Here is a 23,884-nt window from a genome sequence, read left to right on the forward strand (position 1 = left end):
TCCTTTTCTCCTTTCCCCGCATCTGTCTTACATTCCAACCTTCTCGGTTGGCCTCCCTTGGATTCCCCGACTTGCTTCCAGTTAGCCAGCTGCAGGATTTTCCCATCTCCCAGAATCTCGCGCCTTCGGCATTTAGGTGCACACTTTCCAGCATTTCCAATAATCTAAACATTTTCGATTTATAAGTGTCCACCTTCGTTCTCTCATTCTGAAATAGAATAGATGATAATATTTTCTCCCAATTCAGTCCTGTGAAACCTCACTTCTTCTCCTGTCTTTTCCTCCCCCAACTCCTAGACTTCCCTTTGGTAGCGAGCTGGTGTCGCAGGCCCCAGGGCCAAGGAGCTGGTGTTTCCAGGGCCAGAGGGAGAACTGGAAAGGTGGAAACATTACAAAGACAAATGCACTTTATTGATAAGGCAACAGCATTATACAGAGCTGAGGCAGAGACCCTGTCCAGCCAGGGCCACATTCGGAGGGTTGGGGGGAGAGAGGGTTGGTCCTGATTCACATTGAGACACAGGCTGAGGTGTCCCTCCTCATCCTCCTGATGGGTCAGCAGGGAAGGAGGGCAGGGGTTCAGGGTCTAGACTTGCTGTCTAAAATCCAGACCGTCCCCTAGGGGACTAGGTCAGACTTCAGGGGAGGGGGATGTGGGGTCTGAGCTCAAGCCTGGTGTAGTGAATAGAGCACTGGGCAGGGAGTCCACAGACCAGGCCCAGCCCTGGAGCTCCTTCTAACCAGCTGTCTGAGCTTAGGGGACCACACCCTTCTCCAAGTGTTGGTTTCTATAGGGAGTTGAACTAGTGTAGCGATTTTTAAGCCTTTTTCCCCCACTGACCAGTGGGCTAGACCAATGTCTGCTGCAGCTAAAATCCAACAAGGGTCTCTCCCTAATTTGGGAAACAACAGCAGGACAATAATAATTGATGTACAGATTTTTTTTTTACAATGTAAGTTTTTCCCCCATAAATATTTCCTAATCAGTGGTGCCTACTACCTGCTACATTAGAATGTAGTACAAAATGGGGTCTGATTCTGAAAACAACTCATATCTAATAAATGTCAGCCTCAGCCATATAGAAGGTATTGTGCAGTAAGAAACATGGCTGCAGGATGCTTCTCCACCAGAAGAAACACCGGGCCTGGTGGACATGGACTGTGCTCACAGTGGAAGTGTGATTGCTTCTAGGGCTTTCAGAGAACAACAGAGGGTGGAGGCAGCATCCAGGAACTCCTCCCCACTGAGACAGGGAATGCAGTTGTGTTCTCCAAACTCAAGCAACCATCCGAGGGACCCCCCTCTGGCTCCTGGAGGAAGCCCCTCTGTGGTGACCCCACACGCTTACAACTCACTCACCCAGGGACCCCGCCCCAGAGTAAACAGAGTAAGACTTCCCACCTCCTGGGCTGGGCCAGCCCTGGAAGGGAAAATGGAATTTGACCCTCTTACCACTTTTGAATTTGGGGTGGTGGAGTGAGAAGAAGGGAACCAGACCCACATGACTCCACCCCTAAGAGGCTCCCTCTGCCCAGCCATCAGAGGCCAGCGCGCACTCCCTCTACCCACAGTGAGGTGTTGGAGCACTAGCTCCTGGGTCTCTGGGGACCAGCACACTTGCAATACACCTACACGGGAGGGGAGAGCATGGCCTGGGCTGCTGGGGTCTGGGTTCTTCTCTTCCATTCCACCTTGCCAGGTGGAAAAGAGGTGGCCCCGCTGATAAGCCAAGAGTATGCCCATCTCAAGATCACCCTTGACCATCCTAGGATGAGGTCTCTCTGGCACCCGTGGCCATGGTTCTCTCTCTCCTGGGTGGGAACTAAGGTACTGGCAGGGTGAGGATGAGGATGCTGCTTGGCATTTCTCTGCAACGCGGGGGCAATTCTGTCTTGCCATGTAGATGGTTGGGAGGAGAGCTCTCGCCTCCACCAACCTCTTAGATGCAGGTCAAGGAGCCATGGGCTTGGAGACAGGGACAGCTGTGGCCATCATCTACCATTCTGCTGTGGGGCTGGGTTTGCCTGTCTCCCACTTCCTGGGCCCTGCTCTCATCCTCTGTGGGCCTCTCAGTGGGTGAGCTGTGGCCTTAGTGGCTGGCCCCTGCCTGGGGAGAAAGCCCACCTTACCATAGCTACTTCTGGGAAGAATGTTACCATAGCAGTGGGATGAAGATGGGCACTGAAGTGTTAGGCGAGTGCCCCTTGGCCAGCAGAGGTGGGTGAGGAGGGAGTTGTGACCTTTGTCACCTTGGTTTTGGTCATCCTTGGCAGTGAGTGTCCTAGGCAGGCCAGGTGCAGGAAGGCAAAGGGAGAAGACCCCATCATGGCACGCTGCCCTGGGAGAGAACAGCACAGCCTGGCTGCAGAGTAGGATGGAGGTGAGGGGTGGGGTTTTTGCCTAGTGATGTATGGTGGGTGGGGCAGGGGAAGGAGATCCCCACAAGGCTATGGACGGATGGGCCTGGAGTGGGGAGAGGTACAGGTATCTCTGTCCCTGAGGAATGGATGCATTTCTCCTGTCTGACTGTTCCCTCAGCATCAGCCAGCAGCCACTTTTGGAATGGTAGGGTCATCCCTGGGTAAGGCCCCACCTTCAACGTCTGCCCTCTGCCCCCACTTGAGTTTCTGTGTCAAATAAACAACAATTCCTCATGACTGAGGTCTCAAGGGATGTGGGGCGGGTGGGGAGCCTGTGTGGCCTGCAGGAAAGGAAGCCTGGTGTTAGGTTGGGCAGGAGACAGGGGTTGGGTGGGGAGGGGAGGTGGGAGAGGAAGGGCTGAATTCCAGGGGGTGAGGGAGGGTTGGTGTGGCAGCAGCCAGCTCCAGGCCAGGGCACAAGGCCCCAGAGGAACAGCCCCACCCAAGAGCCACTGCAGGCTGCCCTAGTCAGGAAATCTCATTGCCAAACACCTCCAGCACAAGGGGTGTGAGCTTCATGCTGCACTCAGGCTGGAAGGAGAGGCAGCGGTACTGCTTGGAGTGCTCCTCATTGAGGCTACGCAGGTCGGCCAGCTTCTGGATCATCTTGGCGTACAGCAGGTGGCTGCCTGGGGGCGGGTGGCGGCAGCGGATGTAGGTCTGCAGTGTGTTGGACAGGCGGTCTTGGATGGCCTCAACCAGCGCAGCATCCTGCACCCCGGGACGGTCTGCGAGCACAGGGAGGCAGGAGAAGGCACAGGAGCTTGGAGCCAGGTCCCTTAATATTTCAATCTCTCCAGTACCCCTATGCCCAGACAGACACACAGCCTCAGCAGCCTCCTAGGTCACCCCTGTATGACCGCTGACCTGTGACCCCACAGTCCTCCCTCAAGCCTCTCAACCACTTCAGCTTGCATTTAGGATCAAGCCCCATGTCTCACCTGACCCCATCTCCAGCTCAACTCTCTCCCTCTGTCTCTGTGCTCTCTTTCTTTCTTTCTTTCTTTCTTTCTTTCTTTCTTTCTTTCTTTCTTTCTTTCTTTCCTTCTTTTCTTTTCTTTCTTTTTTACTTTCAGATTTTATTTATTTATTCATGAGAGACAGAGAGAGAGAGAGAGGCAGAGACATAGGCAGAGGGAGAAGCAAGCTCCTCACAGGGAGCCCAATGTGTGACTCGATCCCCAGACCCCAGGATCACGCCCTGAGCCGAAGGCAGATAGATGCTTGATCACTGAGCCACCCAGGCATCCCTATGCTCCCTCTTCCCATCAGTATCTTGATGTGCCATGCTCTCTGGCCTCCAGGCTTCACATCTGTGTTCCCTCTGCCTGAACTTAGCTCTTGTATCTTTGCCTCTTACAAATCTTTTGGATAACAGCTTAAAAGATCTTCCTCAAGAGGGCCATTCCTGATGAGCCCCTCTCTCTAGTCCTTAGACTGCATCAAATTCTCTCCCTCTATTATACCCTGCTATAATATCATACATGTCTTTATTTTTAAAAACGCATCACATTAAAATTATCAATAATAGTGATTGTTTAATGTTTCCTCCTATACATCATGGAATAAAAGTCTGTGTCCTGTTTGCTGCTGAATCCCAAAGCCCAGCACAGTTCCTGATACCTAGCAGGTGCTTGAGAAATTTTTGCTGGATATATGAAGGAATGAATGAGTGAATGCTGGCTGGGCAGGGAGAGGGGAGCCCATATTCCCTTCATGGGTCCCCAGCCCATCCCTGATCAGAGGCCATTTGGTTGTTCCCTCAACATAGGCAGAGGCAGGGCTGCCCCCTTTAGGCCTTATCACCCATATAACATCCCCAGGACCACAATAACCTCCTCCTCAGCTTGTCTCTCTCTCTCTCTCCTCCTACCCCAACAAACAGAAGAAGAGCTCAAGGACCAGATTGAGCACACTGCCTCCAAAATCTGTCAGGTAAGCTTTCTAGGCAGAACCATCTTATAAACCCCAAGTTTTTATACCTTACCCCACAGGTGATCTCAAGTGTCAGCAAAGTTTAGTCCAGTTCACACAAAGGCAGAACCTGAGTACTGGGAACATCTAGACCTGTCTGTGTCCTGAGAAACCCCATTTATCTGGTTCCTCAGAGTCCCACCTGTGAATTACCTGTGGTCTCAGGGCCAAAGGCATTGAGGGACCCCTCAACATACACATATCATATGGGCTGTGCAAACCCAGAAAAGTGGGTGTTTCCTAATCTTTCTCTTCTATTGCTCACTCCGCCCTCCAGATCACCCTGCTGGCCCTCAGCAGGGCTTAGTGTTTCATATTCCCCCTTCCCAGGTTCCCGAGTTCCTCATACCTGGGGAGAGAATGCAGATGGCCATGAGCAGGACATGCTCCTCCTCATGCAAGTTCAGCTTCTTCAGTCCCACCTGGAACTTGATGAGGGGCTCAATCAGCTCCAGGCTGTGTCCGGCTGTGAGAGAGATGGCCAGAAGCTGTGGGCAGAACTGAGGAGCCACCTACCCAAACCATCCCTCCAACCCCACCCACCTCCAACCCTGCCTAGGTCTGCCTTTCACCCTTCTCTCCCTGTTGCTGCCTAATCCCTCCTATGTGCCTCATCAGGGTCTATGACCCCCAGAAAGGGCAGGGCCAGATTCTGGGAGCTTAAGAGGGTGGAGGTGGGGCCCAAAGGTACCTTTGGCCACATCACTGACTCGGTACTTGTAGTCCTGGCTGCCACAGGTCCAGGACATGTCGTCCATGATGAAGGACTGGTTGGAGCGCAACATGATGACCTCGATGGCACTTGATTTCAGCAGCACAATCTGGTCCTCAGAAGTGAGGTCTCTGCCAGGGAGGGCAGGGAGGAGTCAGGTTACTGGTCAAGAACTTCAAATCACGCAAATTAGTGGAGTGCCCTGGGTCCTTCATTGAGGAGTTGGTGGTCTGATCAGAGAGGGAAAAACTTGTTCCTGAGGGAGAACAACTCAAGGCTGTGATTGGACAGCAAGGCTGGAAGTAAATGAGCTCACTTACTAAGGCAGGGAAAGCACAGGGACCCACCAAGTGTCCCCGGCCTAAGCGGCCAGAGCTGTTAGGGACAAGAAGAGCCTGAGGACCCCCTCAGGGTTACAGCATGAATATGGAGGTAGGGTCACAGTCGTCTTCAACCCCTCTCATGCCTTCTTCTTCTCCCCCTCCTGTCCTCTCGTCCTTCTCAGAAGTAAAGCTCAGCCAACTCTGTCTCCAGGACATCTCTGGAGCCCTTGGCCTCCTTCCCACCACCACTGGGACCGTTCTGGTTCACAGCTCCATCATCTTTGTCAGTTGCCTGTTACTCGCACTCTGGGATCACATCGCCATTGGGTCTCTTTTCCATGTTGCTTATGGTGACTGTAGGGAGATATCGCCTGGGCTCGGAAACCTTCACTGACTTTCAACCCCCTCAGGATCAAGCCTGCACTCCATCGCCTGGCTTCAACCTGTCTGTCCAGCCCTCTTCCCTTCACAAACTCCACCAACCCTCTATCCTACTTAGCAACTTCAGACCACTCCCTGTTCAACATTGTGCGCGTTCTTACTCCAGCTTGCCTCTGGGCATGTGACAGCTCCAGCCAAGCCCTTTCTCCTCTCCTGCACCACCACATCTTCCTGACTCTGAAGCCGGTGAGATGTCTGTCAGATTCCCCACCACCCAGTGACCTTTAGGAGAATAGAGCCATTTCTTCACGGCCTGCGGCTTGCACCCCTGCTTTGCCCTTTCTCCTTCAGCTCTGCTCTTCATGGGCTTGTCTGCAGCTTGAACTGCAAGCTACTTGAGGGCCAACACCACTTCAATCACCTCAGTGTTGCCCACACTAGATTATTGAGCCCTGAGCACAACGAGAAGGTCAGTAACTGCGTGCTGATGAGTCAAGAGGCCGATGACTAGTTCCACTCTTCTGAGTCACTAGCTGGGCTTGCCTGAACAATGACAAGGAACAAGCAGTACCCACAGATCTGCTTGCTTCCAGTTTTCCCTCCTTTTCTCTCCCTGAGTGTCTAGTTCCACTTGGATATCCTGTGGAAGGGCTGCCATCCTCTCCGTGGCTGCACTTTGCTACATAGAAAGGTGGGAACTGGGTGTTCACTGATGAGAGTTCCGTATCATCACTGGGACAGGTGATGGCTGGGATGGCCACGAAGGGTCTGCCCTGAAAAAAATCTCAAAGCACTAGAGTTGGAAGGCTTTGTGATCTTAAAGGCATGTGATCCATTTCCTTCTTCAGCATTCCGTACAGATGCAGGGTCCTTCTGGGGCCAGGATACTGGTGGTCTCTGGATGTAGCCATGAGGTTGTTAACCTCTGGGTTACCAGCTTCTTCTGCTATTGAGCTGCATCCACTGCTTATGGTTCTGTCCTCTCAAGGAACACAGAACCAGACTTTTCCATTAGCCATGGGGCATCTTTTAATCATTTAAAGAAAGTTACCATGCTCCTCTGCATCTTCTCCTGGACAGACAGTCCCAGTGACACGGGGTCACACATCTCACCACCTTTGTCACTTTTCTCCTGATGCTCAATACACAAAAATAAACACTGATGCCTCACTGGGGTTTTACCTCATTATACAATAAAAGATGCTCATTATTAAATCTTTGCAAAATACAGGAAAAATATAAAAGCAAATAAAATTGCTCATAACCACAATGACCATTTGGGTGTATTTCCTTCCTATCTTTTTTTTTTTAAAATGCAAATCTCCCTCTTTTTTTTTAAAAGAAGTTACTTATTTATTTGTGAGAGGGAGGGAGAGAAAAAGAGCGTGCACCTGCACACACAAGCATGTCAGTTGGGGGGAGGGAGCAGAAGATGAGAACCCTCAAGCAGACCCTCTGCTGAAGTGTGGAGCCTGTCTTGGGGCTCCATCTCAGGACGCATGAGCTCACGACCTGAGCAGAAACCGAGCCTGATGCCCAATCAACTGAGCCACCCAGATGCCTTGCCAATCTCTCTTTTTAAAACATACTTGAGTTCATAGCAATTCTGTGTCCCATTTCCTACACCATGAACATTTCTTTAGCCCAGTCCATAACGAGTTGCATACAATTACAGCTTACCAACATACTACAAGTTATTTAACCAGTCTTCCAGCCACCTATTTTGGGACATTTTGGGTGCTTCTAATTTTTGCCATTTTAAGCAATTCTGTAGGGCATTTCTTTGTATGTAACCTTTTGTTCAATGGCCCATTCGAAATGGATGGCCAGAAGGGAACCAGCATCCACTTGTGCCTTGCCAGGGAGACTTTAGTAGTACCTTGCCTGCTGTGATCCAGGCATGCTGCTTCTATGAAAGCAAACCTAGAACGGCCTCACATTATGGCCCAGCAATCCAGGGACTTTCTATGTGCGACTCACAGCCAGCAGAGGGGACAGTGGTGGGTGAGGGTACAGGTGGAAATGAAGGGGAAATCGGTCAGAGATCTCCTTCCTGCTGACAGGTGCCAGCTCAGGCTCCCTGCCTCCTCCCCGGACTTGGGTAATATTTATATACCCTGATCGGTTTTCACACCGGTGGCCGGCTGCTTCTGGGCACCTGTGAGGCACTCTAGAGACGTGCCACTGTCTAGTCTTCCCGGCCCCTCCTCGCCGGCATTCCCACGGTACCTCCAGCAGGCCTCTTTCGGTTCTTATCTCTTCACCGCAATTGTCTCAATGTCTATCTCTCCCATCAGACACTGAGCCCTGGAGGCCAGGAACTGTGTCCTAGTTAGCTTGTATCCTTCACAGCTTATGGAGGAAAGCTGTTTGTTATACTAGGTGACCAAGGGGATACAGAGGAAAGGACACGGGAGGAGGGACACACTGTGACCTCAGGCCTCTGACCAGGAAGGAGTCCCTGGGAATAGAAATGGTAGTGAGGTCAAAGGCCTTTTGCCCATAGGGCTGGGCTCTAGCTGGTGGTTCGGCCTGGTCCCTCTTCCATCTCTCTTTGGAAAGAAACCTGGAGGTCCTTGGTTCTTAGATCCCAGATCACTCCTGGCCATTTGGATGCTGCTCCGGAGACCACTTCCTCCAGGCCTTCCTTCTGAGGTGCTGAGGCATGGAGATTTGTGGGGTGCAGGCTGAGAGGCTGAGGGAGGGGAGGTGGGAAGCAGGAGCAGGGCCCAGGCCTTGACCACAGTGCAGTTCACACACAGCCCGGCCCATTCGGTCCCGCCCCACTCTGGTCCCACGCCTGCGCCTGCGCTGGAGTCTCAGCCTGCCCCCGCCACCCCCCCTGCACTCACCCACACAGAAGTCTCATCCTGCCCTCCCCACACCCTCCACCCCTGCCTACAGGCAGCAGGATCAAAGACACCAGGGCCATAGCCACTGTTCTTTCACTTCTTGGAACAACAGAACCCTGAAGCACAGAAACCAGCAGAGCTGGGGAGCTGTGGGGCTGGCCCCCCCTGGGGCCCACCAGAGCCGGGCCTTTGGCCTCCATCCAGGCCCGACATCACCTCCATCCAGTCACAGAGAGTATCCACATCAGTGTCTCCCCTACCCCCAGAGCTCTTGGTAAGGCCTGCTCCATTTTTACTGGAACATCTTCCATTCTGAGACTTCCTAAGTCAGTCCGGAGAGACAAAAGCCAACCCAAGCACAGGTAGGATCAATGTAACCGATTTTGGATCAGCAGCTGGATTGGGTCAGTGGCGGCTCCTATATACCTTACTTTGTCCATGACTGCCCAGCTAGGCTAGGGAGCCCTGGAAAATGAGGCGGGATACGGAAGCCAGGGGGCAGACTACAACTCATTCCTGGAGAGAGACTTTAGGGGTGGGTTGTGCTACTTGTGTCAGGGTGTGTGAGGCAAGGGGAAGGGCCAGGGGCCAAGGGCATGGGAAAAAAAACGGAAGTTTGGGTTACTACAGGGCGGGGGTTGCATTGGGGTCATCCGGTTAAATGGATGGTTTTTTTGAAGGACAGCTTTGCCATGTGTGCAATCCTAGCCACCACTTCGAAGCAGCAAATCTGAGCCTCTGGACAGAGCTTGGGGGGCCCTGTACTCCAGCTCCCCTACCAGGCTAGGAGAAATGAGGACTGCTCTCTGGAACTAGGATAGGAGCCAGGTGCTACCATGTTTCCATCGGCACTTTGAAGTGTTTTTGTCTTTAGCTGTTTACACAAAACAAGACTTTGGAACAGACCTAGTTTGCAAACACTAAGTAGAAGAGTGTGGGAGGGAGCTGGAACTCGTGCTAAGCGGAATGTGTTGTCAGTTCCAAGGAAAGGCTCTGGAGGGTAAATCCCAGGCCCAGTGCAATCCTGAGCTCACAGGTGACACTCAGTAGCTCACTCCTGCTGGATGCCACAGTGGCCCTTGTTCCTACTGCGACCAAAATGGGCAAAGCAGTAAGGGCATCTCAAGGGCGGCGGGATGCAGGAAGCGAGTTTGATGTTTTTCTCTTCTTTACAATTTTCAAATGAATTCCTGGGGGAAGAGCATAGGAGAACCTCTGGCATCTGGGTTGCTGAGGCAAAAATAACAGAGCCCGGCTGTCTCAGGGCGGACACAAACTGGGAAGAACTGGGCTTGGCTCTCTGAGTGATCACCAACTAGCTGTCAATGCAGTCATTGAGACACTAACTTGTGGCTTCCTCGCGTGGCAGAGAGAGTCACCAAACAATAAATAACACGCTGCATTGAGTTTGCATTCAGAGCGGGCCAATGTCAAATAATTTGAGGGCTCCCAGAATTCCAGCACTGAATCTGAGCATCAGCACCTAGAAAGCACTCACAAGCCCCTTCTGCTGGCAACTGCAAATACTTCGCCTTGAACTCATGCTAACAGCGCTTACTAGTGATTTCTTCCTTTCTATTTCTCAACCACATTGTGTGTGTGTATATATATATATATATATATATATATATTGCATGGCAATGCTCCAAATGGCGTAAATAATATGGCAATATAGATATAACTACCTCCCAACATTCCTCTAAAAGCGTCTACACTCTCTTACTTTAAGAATATTTAACGATGCATGCACAGCTATTTAAATAGAAGGATACGTGTCATTATTACCAAAACAATGAAACAGCTGAATGAATGAGATGCATCAACGAATCTAAAACTCAGGATCTTTACTCCAGTAGAATTCCTTACACCTATCTGTTTTGGCAAAAGGTCTCAGTATGGTGAGGGAAAGGCCTTTTCACAGAAATTTGAGTGAAGGAGGTCCAGGTTATGCGTGCCAGGAAATCTGTCTTTCTCTGGGATCCCTAAATTATTTTGCAAGTCCCCTGTGCAACCCCTTCTCCTATCATTTCATTTTGGTTTCAGATTTTGGTGTGGAGGGTTAATGAAGGTTTAATTTAAAGGGTTAACATGAGGATTAGACCCAAGCCAGCTAAAGTGTCCACAGCAGTGAACTTGGAAATCTAGACCTTGGCTCTGACACATACTGGCTCTGAGACTAGAAAATGATCCTGACTGGCCACTGAACCTCTCTGGGCTTCTGTTCTGTCATCCAGAAACTGTGGGGTTTGGATAGCTCTCCAATGCTGGCCTGCTGAATAACGCTGGATGGGCTGTAGTTCTCAGACATTGTGATGTAGGCGGTCTGGGGTAGGGTCTGGGTCTCTATTTGGGGAAGCGGTGGATTGGTGATCTCCAGGCCTTCTTCTTGCACAGTCTAGGATTCTGACTCTTACCTGAACCCTGGAATCATCTTGGCAAAGCCGATGACCTTTTGGATGCTGTAACTGACCAGGTCAGCTAGGTGGGGCAGCATGGAGAGCTGGGACAGGTCCAGGGTCAGAGAAGAATCATCTGAGTCTTCTTCCCTCAGATCCAGATTGGAGAAGCTGGTTGGCTCCATCATGTCTGGGGAAGGATGAGGAAAGAGAAAGAGCTGCTGATACTTGAGTCAGGTGCCCTCCTGCTTGGCCCTGTGAGGACCTCCCATACCCTAGCGTCAGGGCTAGCCAGGAATGCCATAGTGACTGCCTGTCTCCAAGGTCACTCTTCAGCCCAGCCTTTCTTCTAAGACTCCGCCTGGCTTTTCTTGCAAGCAGAGCGCGACACTAAAATCAAAGACCAGAGATACTCCAAGAAATGAGATTTCCTCAAGCCATGATTTTGTAGATCACATGTTGTTTCTAACGACCTCAATTCAAAAATGAATTTGGAACCAATGAACTTATGGAAAACAACGTTCAACCTCACTAATGTTCAAATGACTGCGGAATAGAATATCTACACTGTCACCTATAAACTAGAAACAAATATGTTTAAATGTGGATGCCAGTGTTTGTAAGATGCAGGGAATTAGGCAACCCTTGTGCCATGCGGCGCTAAACGAAGCATAAATTTGTGCAAAGTAATCCAGAGAGCGATTTGACTACAGGCACCAGAAGCCTACAATTATGTATATTCTTTGACCAGTAATCCTACTTCCATAAATTCATCATAAGGAAAAAAATCTGGAATAAGTGCAAATATTTAGCCACAAGCATAGTGTTATCTTAATGAAAATCTGGGACACAATCTAGGTTAGATATGCTATTGAACATTCATGCCCCAGAATACTAATCAGTCTTTAAGCATGATATTCTAGAAGTATATTGAATGACATGAAAATGATATATAATGTACTGTTAAAAGAAAAAAGAAAATTACCAGATTTTGTATAGCATAAACTCACTTGTAAATATACAAATGCATTTAAAGAAAAAAAAAAGGTGGGAAATAGATATATCACAGTGTTAATAGTGATTACCTTTGGGTAGTAGGTTTAAAGATTTTACATATAAAACAAATAAAATCCTTAAAAAGGGGAGAGATGGGGCAGCCCAGGTGGCTCAGCGGTTTAGCGCCGCCTTCAGCCCAGGGCCTGATCCTGGAGACCAGGGATTGTGTCCCACGTCGGACTCCCTGCATGGAGCCTGCTTCTTCCTCTGCCGGTGTCTCTGCCTCTCTCTCTCTTTCTCTCTGTCTCTCATGAATAAATAAACGAAATCTTAAAAAAAAAAGGGGGGGGGCGGAGGAGATGCCTGGGTGGCTCAGTTCGTTAACCATCTGCCTTCGGCTCAGGTCATGATCCCAGGACCCTGGGATCGAGCCCCACATTGGGCTCCCTACTCAATGGGAAGTCTGCTTCTCCCTCTCCTGCTGCCCCTCACTCCCTCTCTGCCCCACTCATATTCTCTTTCTCTCACTCAAATAAATAAAATCTTTTAAAGATTTTACACTTATAAAAATATATCTTTATTTTATATGTATATAACTTAGCTTATCTTTTCTTTATCTTTTCTGAATGCCTACAATAAACATGTATTACTTCTGCTTAATATTTTTAATTAAAAGTGCCAATAATTTGAATCTTATTTATTTTGATTTATTTTTGAAAGATGGTATCTATTTATTCAGGAGAGACAGAGAGACAGAGACCTAGGCAGAGGGAGAAATAGGCTCCCCATGAGGAGCCCAATGTGGGACTTGATCCCAGGGCCCTGGAATCACAACCTGAGCCAAACGCAGACACCCAACCACTGGGCCACCCAGGTGCCCCTATTTATTTATTTTTATATTAAGTAATCTCTATGCCCAACATGGGGCTTGAATTCATGGCTCCAAGATCAAGAACTACATGCTACAACCACTGAGCTGGGCACCTCTTTAAAATAAATAGATGCTATCCTGAACATATCCCTGGTGGGGCTGAGCACCTCATATCAATTAACCTATGAGGGTATCAAAACTCCCAAATAATACGGGATTATTAAAAGCTGAATGTATAACATGTAGACTGATCCTCATTGATGCAAATACATATCCCACCAAGGGAAAAGAGCAGCCAAGTGGGGAGAGAAGATGAACACTTGAGAAGAATCCCTATAAGACAAAGGGCTCCAAGGGTCCGTCAATCTCTGCAAGGGTCACAGCTTCCCTCTAGTCCCTGACCACGTCCCTCCTGTCACTCCCGGGTGGGTAGACACCATGTCTGGCTCCACTGCTATCCTTTCCTGTCCATCTGACACTGAGACCCTCTCCACCTCTTTTGGATCTGGGCACAGATCCATCAATAAGTCTGGAAGGACCATATCTGAGGGTCCTCATTCCCCAGAGGAAAGGGGTTTTCCCATGCCTGCCCTCCTGTGGGATCCACGCACAAGGTGGTAGGGTTGGGTGAGAGGCAGAGGGATGAGGGACAGGGGGAGAGGGAGGATGGAGGAGGAAGTCGGAGAAGACGGTGGGAATGGACCATAAGGAGGAGCTGGAGATGACAGGTGCTGTAGCGGTCCCCCAGAGCTTGGGATGGGGGGGAAGGGAAGCTGCAATGGGCCCCACCTGTTCTCCTTCCACCCCAAACCTTTGATGACTATGGTCAATGATACTGTTTTGTATATCTGAAAGTTGGTAAGAGGGTGGATCTTAAAAATGCTCATCACAAGGAAAAAAAAAAAACTTTGTAACTCTGAGATGATGGGTAGTAACTATACTTAAGGTAATCATTTTGTAATATATACAGGTATCAAACTATTGTGTAGCACACAGCTGAAACTAATACAATTAGTTCTATGTCAACTATATCTCAATAAATATATTGGATACTGGGGAAAAAAAAAAACCCAAACCAGAATCCCCTAAAAGGCCTAGGCTCAAAATATCATTTAAAGGAATCAGATTACGCACATGGAGGGGGGAAGGAGCAGAAGCCTGGCAGGAAGGAAAGAGCAGGGACCCCCCAGACAGATCCTGCCCGGCCAGACCCCAGCTTGGCTTCTTCCCCAGCATGGGCCCTCGGGCTACTTAGCCCTGAGCTGTAGAAAACGGGGGTTGACCTGAGGACACTGTGTGGCACACAGTATGGCAGTGCTGTCCTCTCATCCACAGCCAAGGACAGGTGGGCTGTGGAAGCTCTGGGCTCTTGCTGGGCTCCGCTGGCAGGGCGGGGGCCGCGGGGGGCTCACCCAGAGGGGCCGGGTAGGGACCCTGGCTGGGCGGGGGCCGCGGGGGGCTCACCCAGAGGGGCCAGGTAGGGACCACTGGCGGGATGGGGGCCGCGGGGGGCTTACCTAGAGGGGCTGGGTAGTGATCCGAGCAGGAGGAAGAGGAGTCCCCGGAGACGCTGGGCGTGTGAGCCGAGGAGGGCCTGGACGAATGGCTCCCTCCACCCCCATCTCCACGAACTGGAGGCTGCAAGGGAAAGCCGGAGCATCAGAAGCGCACATTTGGGGCCACCCTCCCACCCTGCCCGGATGTCCAACAGGAGGCTTGGAGGAAGGCCTGCGGGGGCGGAGGCCTCCCCAGGGCCAGAGCAGCCTCCACCCCTGCCCGGTGCTGGCTGTCCCCCGCGGCCCTCCGTCCCTCTCCCCCGCCCGGTTCCCACCCCGCAGCTCACCGTCCAGGCCACGTACCCGGAACTGGGTGAAGTCGGCATAGGTGGGGTCGTAGGTCTTGTGGTGGGCATCCAGCAGGATGGCGATGATGCGCTGCTGCTCCTCCGACAGCTTGGGCCGCAGACTGTCCCTCAAGGCTTCCTCCTCCTTCCGCTTCAGGATCATCTCCCGCTTCCGCTGCACCTCCTCATCCGTCAAGATGACTGTGGGCAGGAAGGGGGATGTTGGGGGGGCTGGGCCTGCAGCTCCCCTTACTCCAGGTGCTAAAGGCAAAGGAGCTCCTAGGGCCCGGCACTTACTGCCATGGGGGGCTCCAAGCCCACTATAAGGATGGAAAATTGGGTTTCCTATTGAAAAGGCAGGTGCATGAGAGAGGAGGAAAAAGGATCTGAGAGGTGGGATGGTCAGGCATTATTAGCGAGTCTGGGTTCTCAGGAGCAAGTGATACGACTCTGGGCAAACTGAACTCTCAGGGCTTTGGTTACCCCACTAATCCAACAAGAAGTTTGCTCCATCAAACCTCTATTAAGGTCCCTTTGTGGTTCCTTCCTCCAAAAAGTGTGTGCATGTGGGGCGGCAGGGTGATACCCCCTACCTTGAAGGGTGGACAGTTTTGAGAACTGAATGCATGCCTAACACAGAGCAGCTGCTCATTAAATGGTGGTTCCTGTCTCTTCCCCCTCACATTCATTGCCCAAGATCTTGAGGGAGGCACTGGGGGAGGAAGGGTGGGAGTCCCTCTGTGGCCAGTCCCAGGGTCGGAAGCCAGGACATGCTGAAAGACCCTTCTACACGGGCATTTCCAAGTCCAAGTTTCCAGGCATGGGCGTTTGATCTACTCTGACCAACTTAGAAAGACTTTGCTTCTTTGGTTCCCTGCAAAACAACCTCTCCTCCAGCCTGTCCAGTCTTGACAGTTCTGCCCAAGGAAGTCTTTGAGCCGTCTGGAAGTCCCAAAGAGAACGCCTTGAAGCTCCGATCTGCAGCTGTCTCCAGCTGCTAGCCAGGGTGTCTGATGACGGGGAGACCCTCCACCACCATCATGCTGTGCGGGGGCTTCTGGGGTGGTGCCCACCTCACCGTGCTGGGCTGTTGCCCGGGAGGGCAGGGCTGCGAGCAGGGATGCCTGGCACGGCAGCCAGGCAAACAGACCTCCTGGCCAGGGCTTGCAGAGTGCTGACGGCAGGAGTGGGCACTGGGGCCCTTGGCCTGTAGCTACTTGCTCTGAGCTGGTGTTGCCAGCACTTCTGCCCACAGAACTGGGGAGTTTCACAAGAGCAGGGAAAGGAACCAGAACCCCAGAGTGGGTGGGTTCTGGGCTTCAGGAGAGGCCCACTGGCCCAGACCCCTCAGGTGTGGGTGTGGGGGGAGAATGAAAGAAGCTTCTGGGAGGTGAGGGAGAGCCTATGGGGGGTGGGGGGGAGGTAGGAGTGGGTAACCAGGGGCAAAGGATGGCAAGTTCCCTCCATAGCTGAGGTAAGCCATACTAAGAGGAGGACTGGGGGAGGCCACGCCCAGGTGAGTGACTCACCTGCCCAAAGAGCTGCCAACCCTCTCCCACAGTGGGTGTCTGCTCAGACCCCAAGAGGTCAAGTGGGGTGGAAGAGGAAGGAGCAAGGAGTGTTCCATTCAAGGCAAGGTACGAGGCCCTTACCTGGGGAATCCAAGAATAGGTGTCTGATCGTCCCTGCTCACCTGAGGGTGGGTGCAGGAGGTGATGGGGCTGGAGTGGGGCGTGAGGGAGGGAGCTCTGAGATTCATGCCACCGGCATCCGTGGACACGCTTCTCGGCCTGACAGGACTTTGATCATCTCTTGTGATTCTATTATGTCACTCTCCTGCTCAGAACCTTTTTCTGGATCCTTGCTGTTTACTGTGCTCCAAATTAAAGTCAAGATTCCCCATGATTTTACTTTCTCCTAAACTTCCAACCTCATTTCCTTGTGGACACAGCTTCTGTGACTATGCTGAGATTACTGACCGGCGAACATGACCCATTCTGTCTCGCCAATGCATTTCCACTTACGCGGGATGCCTGTCCTGCTGGGCCTTCCCTCCCCAGCAGCTGTGCAAGTTCTATCTACTCATATATATATATATATATATATATAATTTTTTTTTTAATTTATTTATTCATGACAGACACAAAGAGAGAGGCAGAGGGAGAAGCAGGCTCCACGCAGGGAGCCCGATATGGGACTCGATCCTGGGGCTCCAGGATCACGCCCTGGGCCAAAGGCAGGCGCTCAACCGCTGAGCCGCCCAGGTGTCCCGAGTTCTATCCTTTCTTCAGCACCCAACCCATAGCCCTCTTTCACCATGAAGCCTTTCTGGATTGCCCTGATCTGTACTGAGCTTTCATTTCTTATTTCTGTGGTATGTCCAGTCTTTCCCACGCACATTGGCACCCAAGTGTCTTCCACTCCGTAATATTTCTGGTTAGTACAGGCTACAATAAATGCCCATATAGAGAGAACCTAGGACGTTCAAGATCTTTCTTTTCTTTTCTTTTTTTTTTTTTTAAGATCTTTCACTAGAACTATAGGCTCCCTGTGTTTCCCCTTAATGGCCAGCCCAGTGAGGCTTCCTGGCCGTGGTGTTTGCTCAATAGTCTGAGAGATTGGACACCCAACACATCCACACTGATCATACCTACGAAGCTCTAGCCATCGTCCTTTGCTCAGAAAACGACAGGGAGAAGTGCACTAATACTACATGTGCCTTACGATGTGAGGATGGCACACATCAAATGCCTGTCCACTGGGGAACTGAACCCAGCTTACCCTTTCAATTTACATAATTGCGACTGAAATATTTTCAAGATAGAATAAGGTTCTTATAACAGAACACCTGTAACATTGTATAACCTTTTCTTGGTGATTCAGAGGTATCATTCAGAACAATTACTGGACTTTGCAGGAACAAGGTTATGACCTCAGAATTGTATAGGTCTGTGTCCATGCACCGTATTACTCAGTCTGCTATGATCTGGAGCTCTTGTGCTCCTTTACATCGCTTTTGGTCTCCCCCTCTCTGGTAAGCTACGTGTTGTCTCTTCTTATGGGTGCCTGCCTGTAGAAGGGGACCTTTCTTCCCCTTAGCAGTTAACTTCTAGTCTGCTGGGGAGCTGGAAATCATGGTGGTCAAGTATGTAAGAAAAAAGAAATCATATTAATAAAAATGGATTAAAAATAGAATTTTTAATGTACCGGGCACTCTGCTAAATGCTACTTAAATATTAGCTTACATATATATATATATATATATATATATATATATATATATATATATTTTAGCTTACATATATTTAGTCCTCGTAAAAACCTCTTAGGGCAGGTGCAATTATCCCCATTTTGCAGATGAGGGACCTGAGCCCCAGAGGCTACGCACTTTGCTCAAAGTCACACGGCTAACACGTGTTGAAGCTGGTACCCAGGCCTGGGCATTACGGTTCTAGAGTTCATGGTTGTAACTATTGCCCCATACCCTGTCTGATTATAATTGGCTATGGTTGCTCAGTAGGACTCTTGTCCTCAGCCATGGAACACACAAAGTGTTCCAATCCATCTGAAGAGTATGAAAAAAAAAATAAAGTAGCAAAGTTTGTAAATGATTTGCTCCAAAAGGACAAAGTTAAGAAGATTCAAGGTTAACCTTATGACATTGTTCCTCTCAATCACTGTATCAAACAGCGACTGCCATCCGGCGTGCAGTACTAGAGAAAGAAATGCTGAGATCTGGCATTTTCTAACAGGGCTGCCAATCCACCAGCCCAACGGTGTCTGAAGAATAAATCGTAAGTCTCTCCCATGTGCAGATGCTGCTGTGATTTATGAAATAAGTCTTTTTTTTTTTTAAGGGAGCTACTAATTTAATAAGAAAAAATTTAAAAATCGTTTTCTCAATGAATTGCTACTGAAAATGCCATTACTATCTTGTAGGAGGACATCTGTTTTGCAGTAGAGAAGAGCACACAGGTTCTGAAAGAGCATTTGAAGGGCTCTCCAATGAATAAAGCACAGGAGCTGTGTCCAAGGACTTCGTGAGACCCATAGGGCTGTTCAGTAGCTTCTTTGCCTTCCTTCTCAGCTCCTTGCTGAGTGCAAATATGACTTTGCACACATTTATTCCCATGCAAGATGCTCTCTGTTTCATGAAGTCTAGAATTGAGGTTGGAAGTCAAGATCTGGAAGCATGAACAACTTAAAAACACTTCAAGTTGCCCCAGGTGGCCTAAGGGCAACATCAGACAAGAGAATATAACGTGTTTCCAAATGAATGACATAGACAATATCAGATTTGGGAGATATTCCTGACCTGCAGACCAGTGGGAGATGTAGAGATGCAAAGAAGCATCACGGGGAGCTAGTATTCAGTCATTCAACACGTATTTATTGAGCAGCTGCGCTGGGCCAGGTGCTGTGCTAATGTGGAGTAGGAAAGACCTACATCTGTAAAAACATTAAGCAAAGGAACATATAGGTGTTTCTGTGCAGGACAGGCCACCAAGAAGCAAGAAGTTGACCATGAAATGTCTCAGGCTCCATGGACAAGATCAAGTCATCTAAGACTTGAAGAGAGAGAAAGGGAGTCTTGGATGGAAACGGTCCCTGGAGCCCATCCCTGAGGGCAGCAGGCAGTGGAGGAGCCCTGGCCCCTGGGGGTGGGCCTTTGGAAGCAAACAGACCATCTTAGTAGCTTAGAAGCATGAAATCTGAATTCCTCGGAGCTTCCCCTAATCTATGAAAGAAACAACAGAAGTATTTACCTATTTAGGGATTCCTGTGAGAATTTGATAAGAAAGCTCACGTGCTCCATGCAGTATCTGGCACTGGGTAGGCGCTCGATAAACATTTGTCCTCGGACCCATTCCCTTCCCTTCCTGGGCTTCCTTTAGGGAAGGGCCCTTCTCTAACCCCTGCCAGAAGGAAGCCTGCGTTTGCAGCTCCCTTCCTAGGGAGCCCTGGGGTGTCCTGTGGTTTTACAAATGTTGACACAAAATTGTCTCTGGGAGGTTGAGCCTCAAGGCAACCACCGGCCCACATGATACATGAGCAGCTCTCCTAGGGAGCTGGAGGCCCAGACCATTCTGACAGACGCCTTTAAGCTGGGCTAGCGCGAGGCAGAGAACCATAGCCTTTCCCGAAGGACCTTCCCTTCGAGTAGTGGAAAGAACGAGCCTAGTGCTGGCTCAAGGTTTTCATTTAACTGGAGCTCTGGGGCCCAGACTACAGGCCCCCGCACTGGCACCCTGAGAGTGGGGGACACAGGGCGGCCCCGGGCAGATGGCGGGGTGGGGCCCAGGGCTCTGTTGGGGAAGACTGGGGCTGTGTCTGGGGTGGCTGGAGCACAGAGATGTGGGGGGCTGGAGGTGGGCGTCTACTTCGGGATTGCTGGCCCGCCTCAGCACACGGTGTTCATGGGCGGGGGCACCGGATGCACCCAAGACCTGTTCATCGCCAGGGGTGCAGTGTTCACTTTGGGGACCAGGAGAGATCTGGAAGCAGCCATGGAGACTTGCTTTCTGACCCCGATCCTGATATTTTTACCTTTGTGACTCCCAGATGATTTCTAAGTGTTCTTCCCATTCTGAGTTGTTAGAACATCTCCTTCCTCCTGAGACATAGGAAAGGAGCCTCTGGGACAGCAGTGAGGCTGGCCCCAACCAGAACTTCTGGGGCCGAGTCTTACTGACTCCCAGTGGTGGAACTGCACCGTTCTTGGTTGGCAGGAGCCGCAGAGCCAGGAGAATGTGTGCCCCTTGGGGGCAGGAGCAGGGGCTGTGCACAGTGCGTCTTGTTTGTGGCCACCCTAGGGCCTCGCACACAGCAGGCCGCACTAAGCCAATGTGTGAGGAGCCCCATGAGGCACCAGGCCTCGGCCTCCTCTGCTCCAGGATAAACACAGGAGTCGGGCGGGGCAGGGGACCGGGCTAGGAGAGATCAGCATGTCCAGGCCTGCGCACTACTGTGGGGGCGAGGAGGAACAACAGCCTGGAAACTTTTCCAAGGCCTGCCAGTGTTGACTGGGGAGCTGGGATCAGGAGTGAAGGGCTGTGACCCACCAGAGGGTAACCTGCCTCTGTTCCCCAACAACAGAGAATTTTTCTTTCCAACAAGGAGGAAATTTTCCATCCCCTGAGCCCTGTCCTGTTACTCTTCCCTTGTTCTGGACGTATCTTCCCTGTACCTGCTTCCCTCACCCCCCAAAGCAATAGCCCCATAGCCAGGAGGGCCTGCATCTGAGCGCCCCTCCTAAGCCTCCTCAGGTCCGCAGCTTAGCGGGGCATAAGCCCTGTCCTAGGGCCAAGGACGGGATCAGTGTGCAGACTGCAGACAGGAGTGAGCAAGAGGCAGCAGGGGGCCGGATGTGCAGAGGGCACCTGTGCCCAGGTCGGCCCACAGCTCTGGTCTCCAGCCCAGGCAGGGCCTGACCAGCCCCTCCTAGGCGCTACTGAATTCGATGGCTGTTCTGGTTACCAAGTAACTGTACCAGAGCTCAGATGCAAAGTCCAGGGGTTGTTTTTAACTGAGGGTTGGAACAAATGAATCTGCCATTCGTCCTCTCCTCCGACCCCGGAGCTGGACAGGATGTCCTATAGGACTGCCCTTCTCTCTCCATCTGAATCCAGAGGGTCATCCCAGTGCTCCCCCTCACAGGCTCTTTCCCCCTGGTCTTCCCTGGTCTCCGGCCCCCAGATCTGCCCGTGGGGCCAGAGTGGCTGGAAGGCTGGGGCAGGGTGGCACCCGATACCAGCCAGGCTCTGCATATTTATTCTCCCCATCACTCCTGCCCTTCCCCAGCCTCAGCAGCTCACTCTCCCAAAGTCCAAAGAACCCTGGGTCCTTGGGCCTTGCCTTTTCCCGGGAGGTCGAGGAACAGGGAGGTGAGAATAGTGACGCCGTCCTGGAGGAGGACCCATCTGGGAGATGGGTCACACGGGAGAGGGTGAGGCCCCTCCCAGGACTCTGCGGCACAGATCCCCAAGAGGCTCGCAGGACCCCCTTGGGGCCTCTGACCCTGCTGTCCTGGCTGCAGCGCCCCAGCTCCAGGCCCCGGGTGCCTGCAGCCCCAGGGGAACCGCACGCAGCCCGGTGGGGCCAAAGCTGCCCGAAGAGCAGCTCAAACGGTCCCCCTCCTAGGCCACCCCTGCCCTGGGCCCAGAACACTCACACTCCTTCATCATGCCGATGTCCACACAGCGCTTGAGCCGGCAGGCCTGGCAGTGGCGGCGGTTGTCCTTGGTGATACGACAGTCCCCGTTAAAGGGACAAGTGAACAGCGCCTTCCGCTTCATGCTTCGCCTGCCCGGGGAGAGAGCACATGCCACCTCCGGGTCACCCACCTGCCAGTCTCAGCCCTGGCTGCCTGCAGGGGCTGGGACCACCCCTGAGCCCTGCCCACAACCCCCCCACCGCCTGGGTCTCCATGTCTCCCACAGAGGACTTGGGGCCCAGCCCTAGGCCCCCTCAGCAGCCACCACTCCCCACCTCTACACTCTGGGTGCCTCCTCCTTCTTTCCCTGCTACTCTGCTCCCATCATTGCTTTGATTTCCTTTTTTTGTTTTTGTTTTTTGTTTTTTTAAGATTTGAAAGGATTTATTTATTATTTTTATTTTTTATTTATTTTTAAAAATATTTTATTTATTTTTGAGAGAGAGACAGAGACAGAGAGACAGAAAGAGAGGCAGAGACACAGGCAGAAGGAGAAGCAGGCTCCACGCAGGGAGCCTGACATGGGACTCTCTATTTTTTTTTTAAGTGAGCTCTATACCCAACGTGGGGCTTGAAATCATGACCCTGAGATCAAGAGTCACCTGCTGTACCAACTGAGCCAGCCTGGCGCCCCTGATTTACTTTTATGATACTCTACTTCCCACGCTTTTTTTTTTTTAAATTACACAGGAAACGTGAGTGAATTAACCTAGTGAAACTTTTTTAAAATACGAAAATCTGCAGAGCAGCCCTCACTGCTTCTAGGGAGCCGCTTGGGGAGGTGAGGACGCTGGTGGAGGCTTTAAGTCATCCAGAGTCTGGAGACCTATGACTAGAGCATCCCTGGTCCAGGGACAGACACGTGCGCAGGTGCACGCAGAAGGGAGAAAGGGCCCCAACTATAGCTTGAGGCATCCAGATAACACACCCAGAGAGAAAAGGCCAGATGAGTGGGTGGGAGACCTCAGGTCTGGCCTTGGCCTTTTGAGAGGCAGAGGAAGCAAGGGCTTTGCCAGGAACCTACCGCAGGCTCTTAGCTATGAAGCCGGTACCCCCGGGGCCCCTGGTATCCTATGTAAAATCACACGCGTGCACGTACGTACATACACATGTGTGCCCATGCGTGCATGAGCAAGCTTGAACACTGCACCCCATGCGACTTTTGGGAAGCTTCCCATGTCCTAGAGGTTCCTCATACTCTTCCCAGCCCTAGCAGGTGCAGGCCCCACTTTTTTTTTTTTTTTGTGCCCTGGAACAAGTGACAGGATTTGGTTGGGGAAAGATGGTAGCAAAATCCCTTTCTCTGTGAGCAGCAGCATCTTCCGAGGAGATGCTCAAGTCTTTAAGTAAAAGCCCAGGCCCAACCATTTCCCTCTCTCAGAGATGGGCTGGTCACACACTAGTTATGTTTCTTGGTTATGTTTCTTCACTTCACATTCGCTAGAAGACATTTGGGGTTTAGGGCAAACATACTCATCAGTTGACCTGGACAGAAGGGGACAAACCAACTTGACCCATGGGCTGGAGGAGAAGAGAACATAGAAATGACCTGCAGCAGTCACAGGCAATCAGACTCCCAAGAGACTATTGGCGTATGTCCTCGTTTTATAGGTGAGACTACTGAGGGGAGGAAACTCATCAGTGAGGTGATTTGGCAAGAAGTGAAGGCTCCCGTGTTGGCTGTTGGAGATGTGAGGCTCAGCTTTTGGCTTCTTGGTTGGAGCCTACCGCTCTCATCCCTAGAAACTCAAGCTGCTCAATGATATGGAGCCCACAGGCCAACAGCTCAAGGCCCATGAGGTGGCTGCTCTTGGTTTGGGACCTGGGTCCTCAGTACTTTCCTGTTACCTGTTTCCTGACCCAAAGGGCACCCCCACCCCCCGCCCCACCCCAGTAGATGCG

General features: G+C 51.2%; 1 protein-coding gene across 1 annotated transcript in view; it reads right to left on the reverse strand.

Annotated features, from left to right (window-relative positions):
• Positions 1 to 385: 385 nt before the first annotated feature.
• VDR (vitamin D receptor) overlaps positions 386 to 23,884 on the reverse strand; it is a 34,869-nt gene continuing 11,370 nt past the window's right edge. The window contains exons 3-9 of the mRNA XM_055318913.1: positions 21,941 to 22,071; positions 14,786 to 14,970; positions 14,444 to 14,564; positions 11,078 to 11,249; positions 5,087 to 5,238; positions 4,745 to 4,861; positions 386 to 3,149 (exon numbers count right to left, since the gene is read on the reverse strand). Coding sequence (XP_055174888.1) covers positions 2,890 to 3,149; positions 4,745 to 4,861; positions 5,087 to 5,238; positions 11,078 to 11,249; positions 14,444 to 14,564; positions 14,786 to 14,970; positions 21,941 to 22,071 — 1,138 coding nt within the window. The 3' untranslated portion in view covers positions 386 to 2,889. The remainder of the gene's footprint in view (positions 3,150 to 4,744; positions 4,862 to 5,086; positions 5,239 to 11,077; positions 11,250 to 14,443; positions 14,565 to 14,785; positions 14,971 to 21,940; positions 22,072 to 23,884) is intronic.

This window comes from Nyctereutes procyonoides, unplaced genomic scaffold (assembly GCF_905146905.1).
Source record: "Nyctereutes procyonoides isolate TBG_1078 unplaced genomic scaffold, NYPRO_anot_genome, whole genome shotgun sequence".
NCBI classification, from domain to species: Eukaryota; Metazoa; Chordata; class Mammalia; order Carnivora; family Canidae; genus Nyctereutes; species Nyctereutes procyonoides.